General features: G+C 41.5%; 3 protein-coding genes and 1 non-coding gene across 11 annotated transcripts in view; 2 read left to right on the forward strand and 2 right to left on the reverse strand.

Moving 5' to 3' along the window:
- The window catches only part of jar (Myosin heavy chain 95F jaguar), a 74,698-nt gene extending 59,639 nt beyond the window's left edge, over positions 1–15,059 (reverse strand). Inside the window, exons 1-17 of one of the 8 annotated variants that reach the window (XM_070996765.1) lie at positions 14,358–15,059; positions 9,851–10,045; positions 9,099–9,172; positions 8,908–9,037; positions 8,681–8,842; positions 8,354–8,616; positions 7,888–8,294; positions 7,073–7,817; positions 6,577–7,009; positions 6,269–6,510; positions 5,986–6,206; positions 5,697–5,927; positions 5,285–5,329; positions 5,068–5,112; positions 4,673–4,793; positions 4,488–4,605; positions 4,322–4,423 (exon numbers count right to left, since the gene is read on the reverse strand). In XM_070996765.1, the coding sequence (XP_070852866.1) occupies positions 4,322–4,423; positions 4,488–4,605; positions 4,673–4,793; positions 5,068–5,112; positions 5,285–5,329; positions 5,697–5,927; positions 5,986–6,206; positions 6,269–6,510; positions 6,577–7,009; positions 7,073–7,817; positions 7,888–8,294; positions 8,354–8,616; positions 8,681–8,842; positions 8,908–9,037; positions 9,099–9,172; positions 9,851–10,045; positions 14,358–14,403 (3,580 nt within the window). In that variant the 5' untranslated portion in view covers positions 14,404–15,059. Of the gene's footprint in view, positions 1–3,526; positions 4,258–4,321; positions 4,424–4,487; positions 4,606–4,672; positions 4,794–5,067; positions 5,113–5,284; positions 5,330–5,696; positions 5,928–5,985; positions 6,207–6,268; positions 6,511–6,576; positions 7,010–7,072; positions 7,818–7,887; positions 8,295–8,353; positions 8,617–8,680; positions 8,843–8,907; positions 9,038–9,098; positions 9,173–9,850; positions 10,046–10,123; positions 10,149–10,184; positions 10,327–14,357 lie in introns of those variants that run through there. The other 7 variants (XM_070996767.1, XM_070996768.1, XM_070996769.1 and 4 more) reach the window with 7 other exon arrangements.
- On the reverse strand, positions 1,014–3,241 carry beta-PheRS (phenylalanine--tRNA ligase beta subunit). The gene is made up of 5 exons (XM_036817502.3): positions 3,064–3,241; positions 2,934–2,989; positions 2,713–2,870; positions 1,308–2,653; positions 1,014–1,246 (listed from the first exon to the last, which is right to left on the reverse strand). The coding sequence occupies exons 1-5, from the start codon at positions 3,119–3,121 to the stop codon at positions 1,095–1,097; spliced, it is 1,770 nt and encodes a 589-aa protein (XP_036673397.3). The 5' UTR covers positions 3,122–3,241; the 3' UTR covers positions 1,014–1,094.
- A 1,735-nt stretch (positions 15,060–16,794) lies between the features above and the next one.
- On the forward strand, positions 16,795–16,878 carry TRNAL-UAA (transfer RNA leucine (anticodon UAA)). Its single transcript has one exon. It is a non-coding gene; the product is annotated as a tRNA-Leu (tRNA).
- A 7,872-nt stretch (positions 16,879–24,750) lies between these two features.
- Positions 24,751–26,242, forward strand: LOC108020608 (prolyl 4-hydroxylase subunit alpha-2-like). The gene is made up of 5 exons (XM_070995543.1): positions 24,751–24,754; positions 24,829–25,415; positions 25,493–25,543; positions 25,611–25,779; positions 25,839–26,242. Exons 1-5 carry the CDS (start codon positions 24,751–24,753, stop codon positions 25,940–25,942), a joined length of 915 nt encoding a protein of 304 aa, XP_070851644.1. The 3' UTR covers positions 25,943–26,242.
- Positions 26,243–26,383: the final 141 nt, after the last annotated feature.

The following is a 26,383-nucleotide window of genomic DNA, read 5'->3' on the forward strand; positions in this document are numbered from 1 at the left end:
GCAAAAACTAAACTAAACGATGATATGTAAAAACACACTTGATAAACCCCTTCTTGCCTGATCTAGGGTCGCACTACCAATATGCACGAGTGAAATCCGATACCGGAAACGGGCCGAGAAAAAGGTCAAAAATGTGGGTCTTCAAGCAATTGCTTTGTAAAATTCTAGAGGAAAAACGATGCTTGAGATATAATGCTTAGAGAATCGTTAAATGAGCAACCCACGCATAACCACACAAAACACAAAAAAACCCGATTACAAGATATACTTTAAACGATGATAATGAATAATGATGAATATGAGAAAATACGAAATAAAAGATAATATACATAAGTGAGCATGAAACTACTTTTTTTCTATTTTTCAATGTTTTAGCTGCAAGCAAATAATGTAATGAGAATGTGGAGATGATGTTCGTTTAAGTTATTTGATACAACAAATTACGAGAAATATATATACCACATACACATAAATACACCTACATATATGCCCGACAGGACCTTTATTCGAAAAACCAACAAACAAACGTTTTTGTTGACAAACAAAAAATATTCAACCGAATAGCTGAGAAAATACAGCCGTTATGAGATGATGCATCCTTGATTGAGAAACCGTAAACAAAACGATGAAATGAAAAAATAAAAAGCATACTGAATAAATGTAGAATTTTTTTCAAGCGAAAGAAATTGAATTCACATAGATTTATTAATTTAAAAATAATATAAATATACTTCAAATATGAAAAGTATGAAAACAAAATAAAGCAAACAAGAAAAACAAAAAAACTACATATATTAAATACACACATACTATATGAGTATACTACGGATTATTATTACTCTTATAATTATTATTATTGTATTGAAGGAAAAATATAAAAGAGAACATTAAACAGCATAAATAAAAAATTAAAAAAAATGATCTTATTTTGGGAATTGAAATTGGGGATGGTAAAATTTGCGAAAAGTTAAGAATTCAGATTTGAACGCAGTTCAATAAAGAATTATAAGCTCAGTTTTTATTAAATTTATTTGTGATAATTTATTTGTGAACCTTTTGAAAATGTTGAACATTTTGTTGATCGATTAAATCTGTCAGACGAAGGGCTCAATGGTAAACTCAACCACCGAACAGGGAGTGGTGAGCTCGAAGGCCTGGAGCACTGTAGGATGCAGGACTCCAATCTTGCCAATGACAACGTTGTCGTACATCACATTAGCACAGCGACCAGGGAAGTAGCTGGGATCTGGAAAGGAGGAATCTCTGGTGACTTCGTGAGCTGACAAACGCACTTTAAGACAACTCACCCTCAGCGGCTTGCAGGTAATAACCCTTGCTCACGTTGGCCGATTTCCAGGGCACAGAGAGCAACTGCATCACGCGATCCAGCAAGCCATGGACCACCTCGAAGCCAGCTGTCTTGTTGCAGTTCACGGCACACACCCTTCGCTCGTTGCGTGCCCCAACCTCGGTGTTCTCATCCGAAACCACCACGTCGCTGATCTCAAAGAGCTTCAAGGGTAGCGGCATCTTACGATTGGCCACCAATGTTTTGAGCAGACCGGGCAGCAGGGTAGTGCGCACCACCTGGAACTCCAGGGTCTTCGGATTGCCGACGTGGACAGCCGGCAGGGCCTCAATGTTCTTGTTTAGCTTGCGTCCAATGTCATCGCGAGAGCAGAGGGTAAAGGTCAGCGCCTCGGTGAATCCCGCCTGAGCCACCTGCTCACGCAGTTGTTCGGTCAGCTTGTTAAGTGGGAATTGCTTGGCTATCTGCATGAAGGCAGGCAGGGATTTCTTAATGTTATTATAACCATAGGCAATGGCCACGTCCTCATAGATGTCGCAGGCGTGAATCACATCGTGCCGCGTGGGAGGGATCTTCACCACCAGCGAGTCGCCATCGACCTTGGCCTCCAGATACATGCGTGTCAGCATGTCGGCCAGCTTTTCCGCCGGCTCATCAATGCCAATGTATGCATTTGCCCGCTTCACCGAGATCCGCTCCTCGCGCACCTCCAGTTCCGGATAGGAGAGTACACTGCCATCGGGCTGCACCACATCGCACGGCTCCACTGTGAACTTCTGGGCACAGTGCTCGGAGAACAGGCACACGATGGTGTCCAGCACCACCTTGGCCTTCGTTCGATCCGTAGCCGTGCACTCGATGAACACGTTTTTGGTCTTCAGCGAGATCTTGGAATGGTCGCCGTTGATAATGGGCGGCAGAGACAGCACCACACGATTCGCATCGTAGATCACCGGATAAACCGGGGAATCCCGAATGATGGGCAAGTATTGCTTCAGCTGGGCATGTGTAGCGTAGAATTCCATCAGCTGGCTGCCAGTCATCTCCTTGGTTTGGTTAAGTGGCTTGAATTTGATCTGTTCTGGTGCCAGAGCCTCGTAGCTGAAGGGTCCCTGCAGGGTGTCCAGATCGTGGGTTCCAATGGCTACCAGGGTGCGCTTGCGGCAGATGTTCTGGTGCAGCTTATCCTGCAGATCGATGAAGCTGTTGTAAGAGGCCTGCGTGAAGGTCACGTTCCGGAGCACAGCGGCCACGGCATAGGGACGAATCTGGGCCGTCGACGGGTCAATCTTGAGAACCTGCCTCTTGGCGGGCTCCACAAACTGGAACTTGGGGGGTTTCAGCCTGGAAAGGTAGAGGTATAGAGGATTTTCTTGATAAGAGTTAGATGTTTTGCTACTTACTTGCCCTGGAACACCAGCAGACCCGTGACCAGACCCTCCAGACACAGCAGATCGTACCGGTTGGCGGGAATATCGATTCTGTAGATGATCTCCTCGCTGGCATTCGCCGCAGCTGCCACATCGCCCTGTTCCTTGGTCAGCATCTGCTTCTCCGTGGTCTATTATGGTTTATTTGGGAGTTATGACTGGGTATACAATCTATATTAAGGCGGAGCACCTACCACTTCATCCAGCTCCAGTCCGAAGGCAAAGCAAAGATCCTGGAACTCATCATCGGCTGCGGAAAAGGGGTAAACATAAGTGTACTCCACCCGATGAAAACGTGATTACACGTGGACTCTTCAAACTCACTGTAGGTCTTGCCGAGCGCCTCGAACAGCAGATCCCGTTTAACTCCAATGGTAGGCATGCTGAATTGATCTCTTTTTAATCCCGGGTTGGCTTTAAATTCCAAATAAATGGAAGAAATACAAATTGGCTTATTTCACACCGGGAGCGGAACAGTGTTGCCAGATGTTGCCAAGTGCTGTTAGCCAGCCCTGGTTTTCAACAAAAAATTATCGTTTTCATTTAAAGCATTTTGTCATCGCTAACACACAAGGCGGGATTTTTAAAAATTGAATATCAACGAATGTCTTGAATTCAACGAATTCATTCATCTATCACTGCAGACAGTTTTGTTTGTAACATTTGAATATAGTTTATATGTAAATATGTTAAAAACCATGACTTCTTAGCGTGTTATATTTTGGGGCACAAGATCGGTTTACCAAATTCATCAACATTGATGGGGCCCGGGAAAAAACGCAAGAAATGTACTTCAAATATTTATTTTTAAAATACTGTAAAATATATATTCAATTATGTAAATACATCGCAGTGAACTAAATACACAATTTAAATAGTACTTCGTTAAATACTAAATACAACTTGCCGTTTCCTTTTACATCATAAGATTCACTTAATCAGAGATATATATTTGTATAGCTAAGTGTATAAGGCCCCCACAACAGTCCGGGCGCACAAAATGAGCGTATAAAGAAACATGGGATCGAAATCAAAATCAAAAGCTCGACATTCATAATATAATATAGTTATATTTACTAAAAATGTTTTATGGACGTGGTCGCTTTCAGTAAAATTTGACTGGCAAAAAACTTATTTTGGAATTTCGTTAGTTACTAATTTTGTTGACCTGTTGACCACCGAAACGGCAACGTGTTTGATTAATGCAGTGCCTGTTTGTTGTTTGCTTATAGACATGGGTCTACTGTTGTTTCTGCATTGCGGCAGCTGGCCCATTCGGCTTGGCGCCCAGATTCTTGTAGGCCTTGCCCCCGTTTCGCTCCCACTCGCGGTTGAACTCGTGCTCCAGTATCTCGGCGCCTCGCTTGCGCGTCAAACCCGTCTCCTCCAAGCTCAGTTCGCACATCTGCATGTCGTCTGTGCCGGCCACCAAAAGAATTGGCGGCTTGTCCGCATGCAGTTCCATCTGACGAGCGATCCACTGACCATCAAAGTGGGCATACCACAGACCGCGCTTGGCTGTAGGGGAGATTATGTTCCATTATTAGTATTATATCATAGTATCCTAACAAAGGACACTCACTGTTGTCCGGCGCATTGGCTCGCATGAAGGGAATCCGGAAGTAGCGATGCTGGGCCGTCACAATCTCCTGGATTGGCTGTACCAAAGGCGGCTGCTTGAAGGCTAGAATGGGAAATAGGGTTTATAAAATGTCAGTATGTTATGGTGCTTAACGAGCTCTACTAACCAGCTTCCATGACGCTGCGTGGGGCACGCTCGTTCTCATCCATGGTGGTGCGCTTGCGGTTCTTTGCCTTCCAGGCGTGGTACACCTTCAAGCGGCGATGGAACTCCTGGCGGCAGGCCTATAAACAATACGAAAGGTTTTTTAGTACTTACTTTCCAAAAACTCGAAAATTCTCAAGCTCTTACCTCCAGCAGCTCAATATCACAGGACGTGTTGATAGCATCACGCAGCTCCGAGTATTTCCACTTGGACAAGTCGTATTTCTGCTTGCCCAGGGCCTGTTGCTGGGCCCGCACATTTTCCGATCTGCCACAGGAATAGTAATATCAATTAGAGCCAATTTTTATACAAGCAAAGTAATATATCAGCGCAAGCAAACAAAGTGAGTCATTGATGGCATCAAATGTTCATAGTGACAGGATACAAAAGAATCGAAAAGTCAACAACTAAAAGCCAATGGGAGTTCTCTAGTAGTAGTAGTAAATTACAAATGCTTTGGATTAGTGGGCATGAGCTCATTACTTTAGGTGTTAGTAGTACATGTTAGTATGAAATGATTTCAAAACCAGCACCAACTCACTTATTCAAGTACCGCGAAGCAATGTTTGACACAACTTGTGAAAAACTTTTTCAAAAATATACAGAAAGTAAGAAAGTTAAAGAAGTAAAGAATTGTTTGTTGATTTGTTTTTTTTGGGTGAGTCATTGTCCAATTAGTGTTTTTTTGGGAAAGCAAGAAAAGATTGACAAAATTTACAAGAGTTGGAGACATAGGTAATTCATAAAGCGTGCTATACCTGATCAGTTTGTTGGAACCCATGGGAGACGCGTCATTGACACCACTGTGTTGTGTTCGTTGGGTTGGATTGTGTGTTGGGTGGTGGTGTATTGTTGTGGATAGTGTGGAGTGGTTTCCGTGTGGGGGAAGAGGAAAAAGTTGGTGAGTTTTATAAAATATTTAAAGGCTTAATATCTATTTAATATATGTACAATATCTATCGACAAATAAGCATTTACTTATTTATATAATAAGAATATTACAAAAAAAAGATTAAATTTCAGTATGATTATTGTTTTTAATATATTTTATATTGAAAACTATCTGTATTCTCAAGAAACCCCATTTTAAAAAATATGTACGATACACAACCCCATTATAATCTCAAATATACTATTTGCCCTAGCGGTTCAAATGATATAGTCACATACTTGCGGATAACTGGTGGACTATCCTCCACCTGGCCGTTGGACTCGTTGGCCAGGCGCAGAGCCAATTCGTGATCACGGCGTTCCTGTTCGAGCTGCTGTCGGTACTTGGCATCGTCCTTGGCCTCCTTCTCCAGCTGCTCCTGCAGCGCTAAGGCAGCACGGCGATCCTCCTCCTCTTGGCGCAGTCGCTGAGCTTCGGCAGCCTTGCGTCGGGTTTCCATCTCCGCTTTGCTGTGGATTCCAATGAAGGTTATTTATAAGTTCGAATCCCGGAAATCCGAATACCCACAGTCGCTTGTTCTCGATTTCCTCCCGCTGGCGCTGCTCATCCGCCTCCTTGGCCGCCCGCTCGGCCTCCAGGGCCTCTTGGATCTTGCGCAGACGCTCCTGCTCCTCGGCCTGCTGTTGCTCTTTGAGCTTGGTGTTCAGATCAACGGTGAGTTTGTTCATATTGGCCATGACCACGGTGTACATCGAGTCCATTTCCCGTTGGGTGATGCGGGGATTCAACTGTGTAGAGGGCGGGAATCAGAATCAGTAAGGTATTCAAATAGGAATTTACCAATAACCACCTTGATTTTCTTGATAGCATCGTCAATCTGCCTGTAGATATCATTCACCCCACTAACGATCTCATCACGACCCATTTTCAGGCCACTGGCTATTTCGATGGTCTTCAGGGTGTTGGTCCGGATCTTGTTGATCTTGCCAATTCCCTGGTACCGTGGGCGATGCTGCTTTCGGGCCAAGAAACCACGGGCTATGCGCTGTGCTATCAGGACACACTTGTTGCGGTAGATGATTCGATTGCGCACTAAGGAGATCGAAATGAATATCATTTAAGAGGAGATTATATAAAAAAGTTTATAGGATAACTTACGCTTGATCACGCAGAGGGCTCCCAGGGCGGACTTGACCCAACGCGATCGAATCAGCCACTTCTTGACCTTGGCCACTATGGCCAGCATGTTCTCCGGATCCGAGCGCATGATGCGGTCAAACTCCACGAATTTGCCCGGTCGGAAGAAGACCTTGGTGATGCCGAACTTGAAGTCCTTGGCGCTCAGGTTGAGCGATTGGAACATGGCCTCGCAGAAGGTGCGAGCCGGCAAGGAAACCAATTCCGGTGGGAGCACCGACTTGTACATGCTGTACAGATCCGCGAAGAGAACACGCGAAGGATAGCCGTGCTCCATGAGCTCCAGCACAGAAATTGTACCCGAGCACTTCAGTTGGGCCAGCGCCAGGCTGCCCTCGAACTGGCGATCGATCATCTTGCTGTTGGGCTTGATGCAGCGGATAAAGTTGGTGCCCTGAAAAAGACAATCATACATAAGGGTTTGGATTTAATTAAGAAATTCGTTCCCAATACATACATTCTGTTCCAGTTTCTCCATGAGCTCACCCAGCTGAGTCTTAAACTTGGAGCCCACGGATATGAAGTTGAGCTTGCCGCGCACCGATGTGCTGCTGCCCGAGGGGAAGAGGGTCTGCAGCAGGGGATTGTCGCACTCCTGGACCAAACCCTCCAGCGAGGCGTGCAGGGCATCGTTGTTCTTCTCGATGAATTGCTCCGTGTTGTAGCAGACGGCACCGGCAAAGTGGCGCACCAGGAAGCCCTCCTCATCCCGCAGCGTGCGGTGGGCCTTCAGGCGCGAGGATCGCGGCAAACCCAGGCGGTAGTGATTCGCCCAGGACTTGTGCACCTCGGCGGTGAAGTGCGAGTACGAGGGCTTCGGCAGCTTGGACTCCTCGTCGAGCAGCGTGAAGATGCCATTCGACTTGGCCTCGATCAGTTCGATGATGTCCTGGTTGTCCGTAAACGTGATCTCCGGCACATTCAGTCCTTCTCGCTTGTACAGTTCCTGCTCGTTCTTCAGGATATTATCGTTGAAGAACTTTTGCAGCTTCTCATTGCAGTAGTTGATGCAGAACTGCTCAAATGAGTTCACCGTGAAGTATTCAAAACCAGCGATATCGAGCACACCGATGTAGAAGTTGGAGGCCTGGAAGGGAATACTCTGGTTGATCAGGCCCACGATGCGATCGAAGAGGCGACTGTAGATGGCCTTGGCCAAGGCATCTCGAGCATTGCTAGCCTCATAGATCTTCAGAGGAACCCTGGAAATTGAAAGGGTTGATGGGTTATTCAATGATTACTTTAATAGGTCCTTAAAACGCAGATCCTTACATGATCACCGTGCCCTTGAAGCCACCTCCCTTGCTCTGCATCACACGGGACACCAGAGCCGTTCGCAGCTCCGTCTGATCCACGCCCAACAGTCCACTGGTGATGGTCAGCGACTGCTCCGATGCCTCCGACACCTGGCAGCCACCGCGCACATCGTCTGGAATCTCCTCGAAGGCAATGTTGCCCAGGTGAAGCACAGCAGCCACCAGCGAATAGATGCCCAGCTTCTCGGCATCCGAAAGTCCCAGGCGACCCAAGGCCTTGTCCAGGTTATGGAAATGCTGGTAATCATCGATTATCGGATCCTTGAGCGGACCCTTCTGCTGGTGGTTCTTGGACTTCTGAGAGCCCGGTATAAGCTGCTCCGTCTTGGCGTTGGCGAAGTACTGTGTGCACCCAGAGAGATACTGTCAAAGAAGAGAGATCGTGAGAAGGAGAATGATTTGAGGACTTAAAGATCCCTTACCCTATAGTCATCTGGCTTGCCCAAACTCAGCTTATCGCGTAGCTGCTGTGGAGCTCCGGCCAGGAGCATGTAGAAAACATGGTAGTTCCGCTCCTCGGCGCTCTGCGTGCAGATGCGACTCTTCTCCAGCAGATAATGAGATATATAACCACCGACCACCTGGCACTTGGCATCGTAGTGGACCTCAATGAACTTGCCGAAGCGCGAAGAGTTATTGTTCCTAGTCGTCTTGGCATTGCCAAAGGCCTCCAGCACGGGATTGGCTGGAAAAGGATATCATATTATCATAAAGAGGTAATTTTAAAGAGGTATTCTTTCAAGACCTACCATCCAATATCTTGGTCTCTATGGGTCCAGCACTGTCGTGCGAATAGCACAGGTATTTGAGCAGGTATTTGGTGGACTCTGTCTTTCCGGCACCAGACTCGCCGGACACGATGATCGACTGCGACAGCTTGTAGACCCGCATATCTCGTATGGCTTTATCCGCTGTTAGTTAATATTCAAAACGTTAATATGCTCCTATATCATTATTAAATATCTAATCCACTCACCGATGGCAAAGACATGAGGAGGCAGTTCACCCAAAGAACGGCCATTGTACTTCTTAATGGTATCGGGTGCGTAGAGCTCCTTAATCTCACGATACGGGTTCACTGCGATCAATATGTTGGCCACATATGTCTGCAAAATGAGTGCTCAACTTAATTCCATTTCGGTTGGTTCTCGTTTTTTAAGTACTCACGTAGATCTTGTCTTTGTAGTAACGTGTTTTCAAATTGTCCAGAAATGTGGCCTCGTTGAGTAGCATAAGTTCACCTGAAACATAAAATCATGTGGGTTAGTAAAACGCCTGGAATTATACGAGTTTTACGGCCAAATCCCCCGACCACTTTCACCCGTCCGTCTGAAGGGTTCGGGGGTCAGGTAAGCAAGCGTAGCTAACGATTGCCTCATTCTAGGGCAAAGTGTAATAGGGTTAAGATATATGGTATTTCACAAGATCTATCGCATTACTCTACGTGTGGGTTTCTCTCGCTCGATTTAAAGTTAATTCACTGAAAAATTTCGCTTTAAATTTCTTGTCTCGTTTACGTCAAAGCGATCTTATCGGGTTAAAGATAAGATGGCTTTCTACTGCAGAAATATGTGTGTTTTATATCATTGATATGGATTCAAGATCATGAACGCTCGATATGTTTATCTTTACCCTACTTTGCGCGATTTCGCTTTCTTGATTCATACTATAGGTCACCAAGGTAAATTCTTGCATGTAGATAATGTAAAAAAACATTTAAAAACTTGATCTATGGAGAAATGTGATTATACGAGCTTGTTTAGGTTGTGAAACTCCTAGCTTGATAAGTTTGTTTTTAAGAGATTATAAATTTATTTCACTTTCTGGCCACACTTATATAATACTACCGGAAAGATAAGGCCCCAAAACGGAAGCTTCGTCATATCTCTATTATTTTTTGAAGTGAACATAATACTTACAGTTATCATCATGGTCCTGGGGTCCCTCACAGGAGGAGTGGATATCATCGAAGTGACACGTGCGCTTCGGATACTTCCTATCGGTGGGCGTAACCTCGAACTCCTTGGTGCCGATCTCCGTGATCCGGCCCTGTATATAGCCCTCGGCGGCATCTCGCACCCACACCAGTTGGGTGTCCTCCAACATTTTGCGCACTGTAATGGGAACAGGAAAAAGAGAACACGAAATTGTAGCGATTTTAAAATAAGAAGAATTAAATAGATTAGTTTTACATTTATTATGTCAGGTAACACCGTATGGCGGGGCAATATCAAAGCGAAAAATCTTATCTACCTCGTACTACCAATACTGAGAGAACCGAGAAGCCGACCAGAAACGCTCCTCACTGGTTGAGTGTGGAAAGACAAGTGAGTGGAGCGATCGGATCGGCTGGAGAGGTTTGTGCGGCTCTCGCAGAGTCATTAGGGTTACCGGTGCCGGTGTTTTACGGCCATTCTACCTGTAAGTGCCTCTCTCTGGGCTCTCTCTATCTCTTGTGGAACTGGAAGTGGTAGTGGTATAGGTAGTACTGCCCTCTCCCTGGTAACCATTGTTCTCTAACTGCTGTCGCTGTGGCAGTTTCTGTTTTTCGTCTGCCTCTGCTCATTTCGCCTTTCGTTTATGTCTATTCGCTGGTTACCTTTCTTGGTCATGCACTGCCTTCTGACTCATGGGCGTAGTGTGTGTAGAGCAGTTGATAAGCCCCACAATAACAGTCGCGGTCAAAATAAAAATACTGCTCTTAACTGCCTGCAAATTTATAGGTTTCACTATCTCACTATCTTGATTACGATCAAAACGTTTTTTTCAGGATCTGAGCATCATATCTCAAAAGATAATATTAAATTGGATCAGTTTACATTAGTTGGATGTTCAAATATGTCATACAAGTGTCTTTTATCTTAGAATATACGAGTTTCCAGTAGACAGCGACATCGTCATTTCTATATAAATGGAAACATAAATATATTCATATATTTAACTCCCCTTAGGTGTACGGCCTTGTTATACGATTTGCCAGACACCTAGCATCATTCGTTTATATCCTTATGTATGTAGATGTGTTCATAACCGCAAGCTCTCATTTACAGCTAGTTTTGGAGCTATAGCTCTACATATACATATCTCTGAACCTTCCCAGACCCAGTCCGATATCTGATTTCGGTAAGCGAGACAGTGACGTTGGAATTATTGTTTTAGCGAGCGCGTCAAGGTGAAATCCATTTATTTTGCTCTCGCTAGGTTAATAGTGCCTGCCCTTTTCCCCCGATCTCTTTCCAGTGCATTCAGATTTTCATGTATAATATACATACATATGTAGTATTCATTTGTTATTGCGACAAAATGCTCTCGAATTTTAGGGGAACTGTGGGGGAACAATGGCTTTTCTGTTGGGTCTCAGTTCGTATACCCCATCTCCCGCATTCATCAAGATAAATTTGCCGCAAAGTGCTAAATTATTAAATGATTGTTAAGCCTTATTTTGTTTTGCCAAATGAGTCAGTTTGGTCTGTGTGAGAATCAAACAAAAAGATAGAGAAAAAATATAGATGCTGAGATACTGGTTTTGGTGTGTGGGTGTTTTTCAATAGATCTGCAGTTATAGATGCCATTTAGAAAACGTTTAGTGATGACAGATGTTTACAAAACAGCTGTTTGAGATATCGTTTGTTTGGGAATCCATATTTAATACTTCCCCAACTCTGCCTTTCACTTTTAACCACTCTTGACATTTAATTTCAAGTTTATTTCCGGAAATTCATTGGTAACGACTTCAAAGATAGCGGTCTCAATCGAACGATACATTTTAAAGAAAGATTTGGTTTTGGTATGTTTTTGATTTTCTATAAATAACATCTTTTTGTATTTAACTAAAGAAGAGTTCTAAAAAGGCTGACTAACTAAATGCATTTTATGTTGACTCATGATACCTTTTAGTTCTAATAACAATTTAAATGCAAGAATTCGGGTCACGAAAAACCCATTGCATTAGGAATTAAGTCAAGTCTTATCGATCCAAATACATTTTGTTCACTTAACAAAATGACTCATGTTGCTCGAGTTGTTACCCCCGAACGATTTGGCTTATGCAGCATTAGGGTGGATATCTAATGAAACTTCAATCTCATGCTGATATCGAAGTGTTGCAAACAATTTATGGGCTGCAATGTATCCATCATAATTAGCCCAGTTTGTGGTAAGAAAGAAAGCGGAGCTTAACCCCGTCCATATGGTTGAAATCGCTTTATAATGTGCCCAGGCAAATTAACAACAATTACTCAGACAATTTAACATAATCTTGATTATGCAGCAGAGAGCAAAAAATAATGATTGGCAAGGCGATGGTGGAGGTGGGGGACTGTTTCCATATGCAAGACAAGATAGTCTCCACAATCACGGCCACGTTGTCGCCTTCTCCTGGGTCTTCGGTACTCCGCTTTCGCATATGTCTGGGCCACTTGAATCTGCTGCATGGGCATGAGATGGCGGCATAAATTACAAATTGCGCAAAAAACAAGCACACACAGTGCATGCAAAAAAAAAATATATATATATGTATACAGAAGAGTTGCCTAGGAACTGGAGGCAACTGGAGGTCTAAAAAAGAAGCCAGCGTTTGATGGCCGTTTATGGGGGGGCAGAAGAACTGGCCCGGCTGCATTCTTGGCGACGACCAGGCATGGAAATGCAAGCCCCAAGTCCCCCAGATTCTCACTCTTTTTTACACTCAAGGCGACACCAGGAAAAACGTTCTTTCCGGACTCTGAACATGATTTCTTGGGACTTGCATTTAAAAATAAATGGGAAAGGTTATGATTATAAAGCTGGTTTAATTTTTTAATACAAACACTTTCCACCTCTTAAAATACATAAAAATATGAAAGGCTTCCGTTGTTAAAATTATGATAAAGATAAGGTCTTCATCACAGTTACCATTTTTAAAATATTATTCTTAAATAAAATGCGATTAAATCAGAAGTATTGGCTATTACTTGCCAGTAATTGTATTTCATGAATATTTTAGATTAGGACATGATTTACTTTAGGATTGCCTATAAAATGGTATGGTAAGCAACAAAAAAGGTACTTCGAAAGATACTTTGCTAAAAATAAGCAACATCTAAAACCCTTAATCTTAGTTTTGATTAAAAGAACATATTTTTTCCAAGTGAAGACGATGCAACCAAGTGTGGAAGCAGCAAATGACTTGGCGGCGTAGGAAATGCTTCAAGGCGACATTGACAATGGACAAGAGCAGAGGCGAAGGTGTGGAAAAAATCAAGAAAACCCAGGGGCGGAGGCCTTCAAAAGGGCTGATGAGCGGGGGGGCCATACATATGGCCAAAGAACAGCCAAGTCATGTTCAAGAAGCTTATGAAATGTGAAGCCGGACCGAACCTTTTGTGCTCCTTAAATGATGAAGTGCAGCCTGAATGGGCGACACCTGCTGCCGCTAACAGGCTTATTTCGTTTTGGCCAGGGCCCACCGTGCGTATACGTAATCCGAGCACATGCAATGACCCCATGACCCGCGACCCAAACCCTAACCCAAAACCACCTCCGAATAGCAATTAGCCTGAGGCTTAGCCTGTAAACCAAACGCCTCTGCGTGATTTTCTTGAAAAAAGGAATAGAGCAGACAATGTTTACTTGCGAAAATTGGTCAGAGTGGGTGTTTTTTGGGTGTGATATCATCGTTTACTCTGCTCACGGTTTCGCCCTCTTTTGCTAAAAAAAATACAAACATTGTTGCGTGCCAGAGTTTTATTATTGTAATTTTCTCGGCTTTTGGGAAATTTGCGCACTGTTTTCTGTTTGTTTTCATTAATTTTTGGTTGGCATTCGTCATTGTCTATTCTGGAATTAATCAGAAGTTGCAAAAGTGGCAAGTCACTTAGGGCACAATGCATTTTTATCGTGATTAAATGCTTTATGTGATTAATGAATATGCCTTATAATTGTGACCGATATGCAGATGTCATTATAGATTTTTAACCTTATCTTATAAAGTACTTGCTCATTTTATAGCTCCTTATCGGTTTTATAGATTTAATCAGGTAACTACTACAATAAGCAATTTTTTTTTCTCTAAAAAAAACCTATAATTTTAAATAAATTCTTCAGAAAAAAACCTATAATTTTAAATAACACTATTTTAAGTAAGGTCCCATAAACTGTAGATGGTTAATAAATGTAAAACTTCTTTAAATAATTCTAAAACATAATTTTTCTTAAGCGTTTAATATGATTCAATTGCTTTCTGCAAATTAATTTAATTAACAATCAGTAACTCATACTAAATGCATTTTAATTACGCTTTCACACGAACGTTTCAATTATTACCCCACCTAATTAAAATCGTTTATAGATCACCAAATTAAATTCTCAAATAGAAGTCATTGCCAACTCTTAATAATGTCTGGCGATAAGATTGTCGGACGATTAAGCCAAGTTAATTGAACTCACCCGTGCTGGCCGAGTGCGCCGGATTGTTATTGGCATAGAAATCCATTTCGGGGTCCCTGACTGCAGTTCTGGTTTGCCTTAATGGGTTAATTGCAGTGCAATGCACTGGAGCAGAGGCTTTGGCACTCAAAAAAAAAGTAAGGGGAGGACTACGGAATAAGGGTGACGGGTGAGTCACCTCGGGGGTTGACTGTATGTGAAACCGTTCGGGATGAGACTGGTTGTATGTTGATTATTCGACTACCACAAATGCTGCAGGCAGTGACAATTGATTTTCACTTTGGCGCTTTTCACTATCGATTAAACACTTTCCACTGGCTGGCAAACTTTGGCCCATCCACGCTGGATTACCCAAGAGATGCAGCTCTTTTCACTTTTAATTGAATTTTCTCGCTTGCTCTATCGACATTTCAAAATTTTGCATAAATTTCTGACCTACATTAAGAGGTAAACACAATGGCAGATCGAAAGCAGACGCGTGTCGAGATAGATATATGGTATATACATATATCTAGGAAATCAGTTGCGCTGCTGAACTTTTGACTCCAAATGCAACGGGCAATGTATCTGTTATTGTTGCTGTTTCCAAGGATGATGATGATGATGATGATGTTTCGACAGCTGCTGTTGCCGTGCAGTTTTCACCCAGTAACCGAGTTCTACGATTCGGGCAACCGCCCCGAAAAAAACCGATTGGGAATTATAAGAGGGCGATTCACGTGGCGTGGCGACTGCAGCAAATGCGCGACATGCACTGCCGATTGCCGGATTCTGGGCAGGATGACCGACCTCTATCAAAACTCGGGGTTGCTCTGTGTGTATCTCTGTATATCGTATACGGCATTCGGCTTCGTTGGCTGCGAAGTGCGCCGAATCCGCAATTACCGATGTCGGCGAGTGGGTGGCACAGTAATAATTCCAGCTGCGTGCCAGGCACATCTTTTTTTTTGTAATTTTTTTATGATTCCAAATGGTTTACTGGCTTGTGTCCCAATTCGGGAGCGGGTATAAACAATGGCCCCCGAACCAAACACTTGCCTCAAGTGCGGCGGAGTCATCGGAGCCGCTCGATGTTGCACCAGGAAGCCTCGCGGCGATGCAGCGTGAATAACAACTTCCGGATTTGTCTACACCGACAGCAGGGGTCAACCTTTTAGCTCTTTAAATATTTATTTGATAAGTTCTAATTAAGAAAGAATTTTTCATCCAGTGTCCCACATATCAACTATAAAATATATCTTTTCTATCGCTTTTTATTTATTTTAGTAATTTAAGCCATTTGAATCGAACCTTCCTGTAATTTTTGTACTACCTCATATGATCTCATAACAGAATTAATATAAGTAATAATATAAGTATGGATAGCAGTTGTTTCTTAGCTGTGGTTCTGATTTAGTTTTCATCATATTAATCATGATCCCATCTTTAGATACAGTTCCTAACTTCCTTCAGTATTATTTTATCCTATCTTTAGTTACAGTTCCTAACACCCTTCAGTATTATTTTAGTGCTATACCTTCTTCACCTCAGTTGTATAAACAATTGTCGTGTATATATATTCCCTACTCTTTAGCTATCCCGCGGTGCTTGTGTTTCACTCCAATTGGCAAATTGAGTTATTCATACGCCATAGACGCAACAGCTGCTTGACGGGCATTCAACAAGGGGTGTTATATGGTATGTGCTACTTATAATGGGGTACATGGGTTGGGTTCAAGCTTTTTTTTAAGCTCTTCGAGTTCTAGTAAACAAAGCGATTAAGATGCGAAAAAAAAATCAAAACAAATCCGTGATGGATTAGCAATTCTGTTCCGTAAAGATGCATCTGATAGCGGCATTAGAAAAGCTTTCGCAAGAGCTTTCTCTAAACAGCGATGGAGAGAGTAGTTCGCTGGGCTGTGACGTAGCGAAAACACAAAAAAAATTATAGGGTTGCGGTCGGGGGAGGAATTTACGTCCATTGTTTGCCTATCTGCTGTTCTGTAATCGCTTGATCAATACCACCAAACGAAACGAAACAAAGCGAAATGAGATGGAAATTGGCGAAAAAGTACGCGAGTGCAGCAAAACATTCTATAAATAGAAATATGAGTTTAGTACTATTTGCTTACGGTAGAAATTCAAAGATCCCGGGTTCGATTTCCCCTTAAGGATAATACAAATATTTTTTTTCCACACCCATCCTTTTTTTTTTCTTCCCAAAATCACTTTAAAGTAACTTAAATAACTAAAATTAAGTAGTAGATAACCTCATTATCTCTGTATACCTTTCATTACTCAAACAAAGAGATATACATATGTATGTTTATACCCCCCACCTACTTATAAAAGAGGCAGAAAAACACCCCCTTTAGTCAGCATATCCGACCACCGCAAATGGCACTGGCAGCCAGGCAGCCGTTCACTTGTATAGCTCGTTTGTCGACATTTCTACACAGTCAGGTTGGCCGAGCGGTCTAAGGCGCCAGATTTAAGCTCTGGTTCTCGAGAGAGAGCGTGGGTTCGAACCCCACACCTGACAAATATAATAGGTGTTTCTTTTTTACTTTTTTTTATAAATTATACCTTTATTTTTAGGCGCCTTTCATTAATAACTGAGGATTATAGCGCTTAAAATTACAATATAATCAAAATGTACATGTGAAGTTCTTAATGCTAATGAGTTCGTTTTCATTGAACATTATACATTTCTTCTACCTCCTAATAAAATAACTACAATAAAGGGCTTATGATATGATTAGAAACTAAGTTTCGTAATTTTCTGATAAGCATTACATTGCGATAAGGTACTTGGCACACTTCTTAACAGAATGAAAGTATTCATTGAGAGGTAAATATACTACTTAGGTCTTTAGTATTTAGCATAGCACTAAGATGCAAAATAAATATATAATTTCTTAATTAGAAAATCCAATTCAATAATTTTTTAAATCCATACAAGAAATATTACGCTCCCCCCATAAATATTTGGTATCTGAACAGTATATTTTAGATCCATTGGTGTTCTGGAAATGGCGTGTAATTCTCTGTGTCATGGAAAACTGTTCTACCGTTGCGGGTGACGAGGTTCAGCTTCCGGTTTGGCCAAAAGACCCGCCGGGCGACGTCCAAAAACCAAAGGCAAACACAATAAATGACCGTTGTTACTGCTGCCTTTTCTGAATAATTAATAATCATGTTGTTCGTAATGTGCCCATTGTTTTGGCATGTGCTTTGTTATGCATTCTGTTGCATTGCGCATTGGAAAAGGTTATAATTAATGGAGCTAACAAATATTCAGCAGCGTTGTTGTTTATTTGATTTGTCTCGCGGCAAAACTTTGAGTGATGTGAGAAGATGATCTCTCAAAAGATACTGGGCTTTTTAAATCAATTGAATTCAGATGGGGAAATTTGTAAGGAAAATGAGAAATAATTGGATGAAATTGAGTGTTACGAGAAGATTTAAATGTGAAACCCTATATGGTTCGTTGTTAATTTATCTTTCATAAAAATTTTATTTTATGGATATGGATACCAAATTGAATTTCTATGGCTTGAGAAATATGTTGGTTATCCAACTCATTGTCATATCTCATATCATGGTTTACTCCACTTGGTGACCTATTTCTTTTAGGGTTCCCTTTTGGAATAGCATATTTGTGTCACTTCCCGGTTAAAACACAACCCGAAACAAAGACAAATCAAATGAGAAGACGAAAAACTTTTGCAAACGAAACAATTGCCAGCATTTCATAACGAAAAACCAGCTCGTGTGCCATTCTACCACTGTGGAAAACCAAAACATTTCGACTTGCTTGTGCCTCTCACACAAAGGAAAATTAAAACAAAGTCGAAACGAGACGACGGCGAACCACGAAAATTGTGTAATAATTGCGACACTTTCCTGGGTTACAACCCATGAAGAACCGAAGGCAATTTGAGGCCAAAAGCGCTGAGAAAGAAGCTCAACTCAGCTCGAACCGTTAGCGAATCTTCTTTCTTCTGCGGAGCACATTTCATTGGAATCCAATGAGCATTGTTGGCCAGCTTGGCATTGTTTGCACCGTGCTAACCAACGAGAATCGATCTCCTATGATCCCAAAACCAGTTGCGTTCGCCATTCCGGTCAGTTCCTTGACCATGTTCCGATATCAATATCAAGTTCAACCAGTCAAGACGGGCTGGCTCACGTGATCCAGGAGTCCAGGGAAACGGGTCCCCGAAGATGGAGGGACGTACTAACGGTGCGACAGGTTCCAGGTTCCGAATCGGAATCGCGAATGTGCAGCGCGGGGGCCACAAAACCTCTCAATGCACTGCAACAAATCTTACTAACTATCGTTCATTTCATTGGCATTTTAGAAAAGACTCACCCACTTAAAAATGAGAATCATAAGCTAGATTATATATTTAATAATCTTGCAAAAAGTTTACATTATAATAAACGAAGTTATGAAAAATATGATATTTGGTGACCCCACTCCTTTATAAAAGTGACCCCAACCTATCTTTTAACAAAAATCAAAGCCAAAAATAATCACAGAGTATATATTTTATGTTCTTGTAAAAATATAGTTTCTTTTATAATAATCTGAGTAGTAAGAGGTATAATATCTGGTGACCCCACTCCATTTTTACATATCAAAAGTTCCCAATATTAGAAGGTGCTTTTCCCTGTCTGTATCGGTTGCATGGATTTACAAGGCATCGCTGGGCAACCAGTTGAACTTGTTTTGGCCGCAGATTTTGCAGCTGCCAGTGGCCACCAAATGGGAGCAGAGTGATGAGTCATTCCGGCTAACTAAACCAACTTGGCCCATCCAAATAGCCAAAAAAAAAAACGAGGGATAAAATGGTCGAAAAGCAATTACACTTGCAACAATAGAAGCTGCAGCTGTAAAATTTATGGCCCAAACGTCACAGGAACATGATTTTGGTCCGCACACATTTGAAAAGCGGGAAACGAAACGGTGACGGGGCCAGAGTTCACTGTACCGTAAAGCGTTGGCAAGCAAAACGCTGAGCATGCGCAAAAGTCACAACCGAAACAAGTTTTCGTAGCGTTTTGTTTTTCCAATCTTTTTCTGTTATTTGCCATCTCTTTCCAATTTTGTTTTGTTTTTATTATTTTTTTGTTATTTTTTTTTTAGTTTAGTTTTAAGTTTTTCATGAGGGGCTGCCCCACAAATGCAGACTCGAGTGCTTTTGGTTGCAACGCGGGTTCAACGACTTTGGGATTGTATATAAAAAACTGGGGGAAGGGGGATTTAAGACGAAGAAATGACTGTCGATAGTTAAACGCCGAGCAAGTGGAACCAATTAATGCGGTGCGGACCAGTCAAAAGAAATCCGAAAAAGCCGGAAAACTACCGACAATTGAAAAGCGTTTTTTTGTGAGCCAAACGGCAATTAACGCTGCCCGCTTCCTACAATTCGGAGCTGCAATTAAAATGCAAATGCTAACCGCCGACAGTCCAGACCCAGATCGAGTCTGGGTTTTATTCCCATTCCGATTCCGATTCCCATTGCCATTGCCATTTACCCAAGACATTTCCAGACGTTGATGGATTTGTGTGATGGCATCATAACTCATTTTCTCCAACACATGTTCACAGATTTTCCATATGGTGGAGACCTGCAAGTCGTTACTTTGCACTTGGCGGATATGTAAACGGGTGAAAAATGGGGGAACTGAGAACTGGGAACCATTTAAAGGGTGCTCTCTTCACTTTGTTTATTTTGGGGTCAACATTTCGGGCCTTTGTCTCCGGACCCGTCTTAGCCAGCCTTTGTTTTTATTTGGCGGTTCGTTATCGCTTCACATTTAATCTTATCTAACTTCTCAGCGCAATTACTTGTTTGACGGCCGCCAACCAAATACAAGGGAAATATGATTATTTTTGTCAGTTCCTTTGTAATGGACACAATACTCGCATATTTATTGGCCAGGTAACGTGAACCCCGAAACAAGCTAAACAAAATTAACCGATCCCAAGCAGTCGAGCCTCTTTCCCATCGAAAGCTTAAACTATGCAAATCTGTTTTCAGTTTCTTTGTTTTTAAACGTTTGTTTGATGATTACAGAGTTATAAATAGATGGGATGTCATTAATCAAATGAAAGTAACAGTTATTGAGAGATTTATAGCTCGAATTGTAACCAAACAAACTGGTTAATTGCAAACTATAGAAAAAAACTTTATAATTGATACTATGGGTAAAATAATTGTGTATACGGTTTTTATAATACCATAAACCTCTTTCATAATTATTTACTTTTAAAGACAGATCCATCGCTATCAATTTAAGTAGCTTCTTATCTCAGCCCAACTACATTCCAAAACCTAAGCCCTTTTGCAATGAGGATACGATACAGTTTGAATAACCGTTGTTGTTCGTGACATAGTCTTATCATCATATACATACATATATTTTTCGAACAGGAAACTAAAACGGCACTTCCCTTACGATCCCGCCTTCATAAATATTTTAATCAAAAATGTTATAAGCACGTGTTGCGTTAGCCATCAATGCAAAAAGTAATACATAAAACAAGAGGTACATAAAAAAGCCATCAAACCCACGATACGAGTAAAATACATCTTGAATTATGCTAATCGACTATCAAAACAAAAGCTGCAATTAAACCACACACTCGGCTGACTTTCACTGCGAATCTTTGAACAATCGTCGGCCGTTTCGGTGTTTCTCTTTTTGTATTATATGCAAATTGATCTAACGCATCTCGAGTCCAACTGGTGGCCACTCCAAAGTGGGTTTTGCGTAGTCCAAAGGCTTTTGTTTTGGAGGAGCTGCCTGAACCAGGGTTCAGGATATAATACGCCATATAAGCAGCTGTCGGCGGTGACAATGGATCGTGATCCTGTCAGCTGTGTGGCGCGTGTTGAACCCAGTTCGCCATCCGGCGAGGGGGTGGTCCTGCCGGGTGAAAGGGGGTTGGACGGGGCTTGAGTGACAGCCAGCACAGCGATAAAAACAGGGGTATGTACATACATACGATCATACCTTCAGCGGACCGCAGAGGATCTGGAATAATACGCCCAACACGTCGGAACAAGCAGACCCTTAGGGGAACATTAGGTGAAATGATACCCGAATACTCCTAAAATTAAGTACCATATGTTTATCCCAATAAGTGTTCTCAGATCTGTTTAATATTGTAGTTTTAAAAAATGATTTCATAATTTACGATGTGATTTTAAGGTTTCCAAAGTTAAAACGTATTTATTTTTAGCACCCATATTAACATTCTTGTTTGCTTTTTACCATCGATTCCTTTGGCAAAGGAACCCTTCCTCACCCCCGAGTAAAGCAAATACCCTCGCCACATGAAAGGGTATTGTCGAACCCGTTTAATTGGCTTTAAAGTGCTCAGAATAGGATGGGCACGTCTGCTAACATGGACACGCATGCGCAAAGGAGCGGCGTCATCCTCGTCAACCTCCTCCCTGCTTTTCCATATAAATAAACGAAATGTGCCTCGAATCGAGAAACAGACTGTCGATCGTGGAGAACCAAGCAACGACACTTGTATTCCTGGATGGGGGCTCCAAGAAATGTTTCCTCATTTCCGCACTCAATTAAAATGGTCGAGACACAAATCTATCTTTGAGTTTGCTTTAAAAACACAACAACAACAACTGCGAAGGCGACGTTGACATGGGGCAGCATTTTGCCTGACTCTGCCTATAAATAGCATTTATTTCTCTCTGTTTTCCAGGGTTTATGTACACATGGAATGGTTGTGGGTGCGGGATGTGGATGTGAATGTGGTAGGAGGACAGCTGTGGGAATTGTAAGAATCGGTGGTGACATTTGCAGTTGCGACTGCGCTCTCTTTCTGTTTGATTCACGGTCACGTTTAGCCCTCGAACCTTCTGAGTCTTCAGAACGAATATTATTGAAAAATGCAGGGTAGTACATAAATAAACTAAGATAAGGGTCATGCTATACCCTGAAAACAAGTCATTACTTAAGTCCTTAGCTTGTTAAATGAATTTTAGAGATATATTATATAGACGATAAATCAAAAATATTATCTTTTAAGCTACTTGGCATATAAATAAATATGATCCATAATAATATTTCTCTAAAATTCCTAAATAATTTTTCTCATTTTGATTAATTTATATATATTTTTTCACACACTATCAAGACTGTGTCAAAAATCACACTACCCCTAAATAGGGCATTATCACTTCCGCATTTGCTAATCGATTTCTTGGTTGCACCACTCACATATGTGGGTAACCAATTTTCGTGGGCAAGAATTCGCCAATGTCAGGCATTGTGAAAAGCGCAAGTCAACAAAAAAAACAGCCAGAGGCCTTCACAGGTGAGCACTCACAATCTGGGGGGTTCCAATGGGTTTAGCCCTCGTAATACCAGAACCCAATCCTCTGAAGATAGAAACACTTACCTTATGACTGGTGCAGATCTGGCAGGGCAAGTGCTATTGGCAAATAGGGATAATCTTTCCGGGGACGCACACAGACATTGAGGAAGGAGCCACCCACTTGGAATCGATCTCCTCCGTGGGTTTCGATGGGTTTCTCTCGTTTGATTGTCTTGCGCTTAGAATTTAGAACTTGAAATTTTATCAAACGCGACACTTCTCCGAAAAATTGTTTTGAAAACTTGAAGTATTTTCAGCTGGGTGTTGTGTTTGTCTGAATTCAAACAGCTCACTTTCAAGCGACGACGAGCACGATCGCGTACCGTCGCGTTGGGATTACCGGGTCGAAGTGAAACCGCCTGTCAACAAACAAACCACTTTTGTTGCATTTCGAAAAGCAACGGCTGGAATTAGGGATGGGAAAAATATATCAAAATATCAATATATCGATGTTTTTGAATAAAAATAAATATTTATCGATATGTTTTTTCATCTGATATATCGAATATTACTATTTTATCAAATTATGTTTTTGATATTTTACATTTTATAGTGTGAGACAACCGCCACTGAAATTAAAAACGCGAAAAAGACAGACCACGGTATTTTTATTTTCTACATCGATAACATTGCTCATTAACATTAACAACATTAATGAACTGACGGCGCGAAAACCGCCACTGAAACGCGTTTAATTAACAAGAGCAACAATAACATTTATCGATTAAAAGCGCACTTTGTTTATGAGCAGGAATTACTCTTACCACTTTGGAGTAAATTGTTGAATGGAAAAGAAAAGAAAGAAAAACAACAAGTAGCGGGAAAAAATGAAAGAAAAAGAGAACGGTAAAAAAGAGAGATGACTCGCGCAACAGCTGAGCGATAGAGATGCAACAAAATTCGATAGTACTCACGGGTCAGAGAGATGGTCTCTAATCCACTATTGATATTTCAGTGTGACCAAAAGTTTAAGATGGCGCGTGTTTTAAATATATATCAATTAGTAAAGTGGGAATTATCAGTGTTAGAAGTACACACATACTTCATCACTTACTCCATTGCTACCATAGCCTGACAAATGATTCGTTTTGCTTTTAACGTGTCTAAAACGCATTTAGCTAGACAAGTAGTTAGTTTAATTTTAACGTTTCTCCAAGTAAATCGCAGAATGAAAAGCCTCATAATATTTCTGTTCATCTCGGTGTTATCTGACAAACCAAGCTTTGTGCTTAGCGATCAAGAATATTCAAGTTCCACCGCCGAAATGGTCAGACTACTTCGAATTAGAGAGACACTCGCTTCAGTGCTCTACGAATATGCAGTGAAATTGCAGAAAAAACTGGACACGCTCGAGCTGTGAGTTACCTAATTTAAAACCCTGGGCCAAGAAGATTCTCCGCTGATCATAAAGTTTTCCAGGGTAATAGAACAGTTGGAAAAGTGGGGAATGGGCCAAGATTTTAGTGCTATCGAGTCGTTTGCCCTTCTGCGACATCTGCACCACGACTGGCCAAAGTGGTTGAGCTTTATGCGGCAAAATGATGGAAAAGGTATTATCCATAAAATATTCAACCTGTTCACGGTCTATTTACGTATTTTATCGTAGCCGAGATAGAAAAAATGTCAAGTCTTCGAGAGTACTTGCCCTCGAAAGATGATTTTTTAGAGGCAAGGCATAGCATTTATCTTTTAGTAAGAATGTATGACCTTAAAGTTCAAGATTTTTCCCGAGGACGTTTAAATGGGAGGCAATATAGGTGAGAAAAAGGTTTGAACAAACTTTTGGTTAAAATTTCTTCTTTTTAAAGATCGCGTTTGGATGTTCTGGACAGTTTCGCTCTTGCAAAATTTGGGCATCAGAAAGGATATTATCTGCAAGCGGAAGATTGGTTTAAAATGACTGAGATTTTCTATTTTTTTGCCTTTTCTAAACCACTAAAGGTTATGGGCTTTAACTTTGCCCAAGCAGGGCAATTGTATGCCAGAAACCTTTTAGATATGAGTAAGTATTTGTTCTATACCTTATTAAAAATAATATATTTCCAATATTTTGAAGTCGTATTTATATCCCTCCAGATAAGAAAGTTTCCGCCTTGAAAGTTCTGAGAGAAGCCTTGACTTGGGCATCCCACGACGTGGTTATCGAACGCCAAATAAGTCAACTGAAGGGGGATCTCTATCAGTTTGGACAACCAAAAAAAGATCAGTATGAGGAGTTTTATCCCGACCATAAAGAGGGATGTCGGGGTCTATTTGAAGATACCAACGATTTAAGCTGCCATTACGACTTTACAACTCATCCATTCCTGCGATTGGCACCATTCAAGGTGGAGGTTCTCAACGAGGATCCATTTGTGGCCAAATACTATGATGTGATATATGACAGGGAGATTTCAGAACTAAAGAATATTACCATTCCGGTTATGACACGATCGTCTACCGTCAATAGGGAATCGTATGAAATGAAAAAGAACCCTGGTCGCACCTCTAAAGGCCACTTCCATCCCGGTGATTCCAGTTGGGTAGTTAAAAGTATTAATCAAAGGATTAGCCAAATTACGGGATTTGGCCTTCGAACCAAGAAATCAGGCGATAGTATTTTGGTGCTCAACTACGGCTTGGGCGGGCAGTACTTGCCCCATTACGATACTTTTGGCGCAAATGTGAGACATAATAGATAGATAGATAGATAGATAGAAGATAACTTTATATATATTCTCATTTTCTAATTTTTATTCAGAGTACAATATATATCTCGGAGGGCGATAGACTAGCCACCCTGATTTTCTACGTAAGTTGATTATACTTTGGTTTGTAGAAATGGCACAAGTATCCAATTATTTCCTGATTCTTTGCAGCTAAATGACGTGGAGCAAGGTGGCTTGACAGTTTTCCCCCATCTCCGAATCAGCCATACTCCCCAAAAAGGAACCGCTTTACTGTTCTATAACCTAAACCTCAAAACCCTTCAAAAGGACAAATACTCTGCACACAGCGCCTGTCCCGTTTTAATGGGCTCCAAATGGGGTAGTTTACTCAGCTAACAAGTGAGTTCCTTAATATATTTTCTGTGTTTACTTTAATAGTTTCTGCCACCTGGATATATTCTGCGGATCAAATGTTCCACTTACCCTGCGCTCTGCAATATGATAACGATGATGATTCATTTGAAGATCTTGAGGATTACTAATACCAGTAAGCCGGCGGAAGAAAGAGATGAGGGTGAAAGAGGAGGACCCATTGTATCGTATGATTTTCCGCCTTTGATTTTGCGCCCTCATAATGGGACAGTGCCACGCTTACTAATTGAGCTCAATTGAGAGAGGTTTCTGTAGCCGGTACTGGTAGGTTCCAGGGGTATATTGAATTTACTTAAGAGTAAGAGAGTCTTATGTTATCCCCTAATGCTAATAATAGATTCTGTTTTTATAAATTTATATTTTTCTAAAGAATACTAGACTTTTTGTATGTGGCTTAAGTGTTTTTAGATGACATAATAATAATTTACCATAATATATACAATGAGAAATGAAGTCTTCAAGCTGGGAAACATTTTTTTATAGACCAGTAGTAAGTATCTTAAAGTTGGGACCCTGAACTCCAGAGTTTCTTCGTTTTTTCTGTGAGATTC

The sequence above is a fragment of the Drosophila suzukii genome, chromosome 3, assembly GCF_043229965.1.
Source record: "Drosophila suzukii chromosome 3, CBGP_Dsuzu_IsoJpt1.0, whole genome shotgun sequence".
Classification (NCBI taxonomy): domain Eukaryota; kingdom Metazoa; phylum Arthropoda; class Insecta; order Diptera; family Drosophilidae; genus Drosophila; species Drosophila suzukii.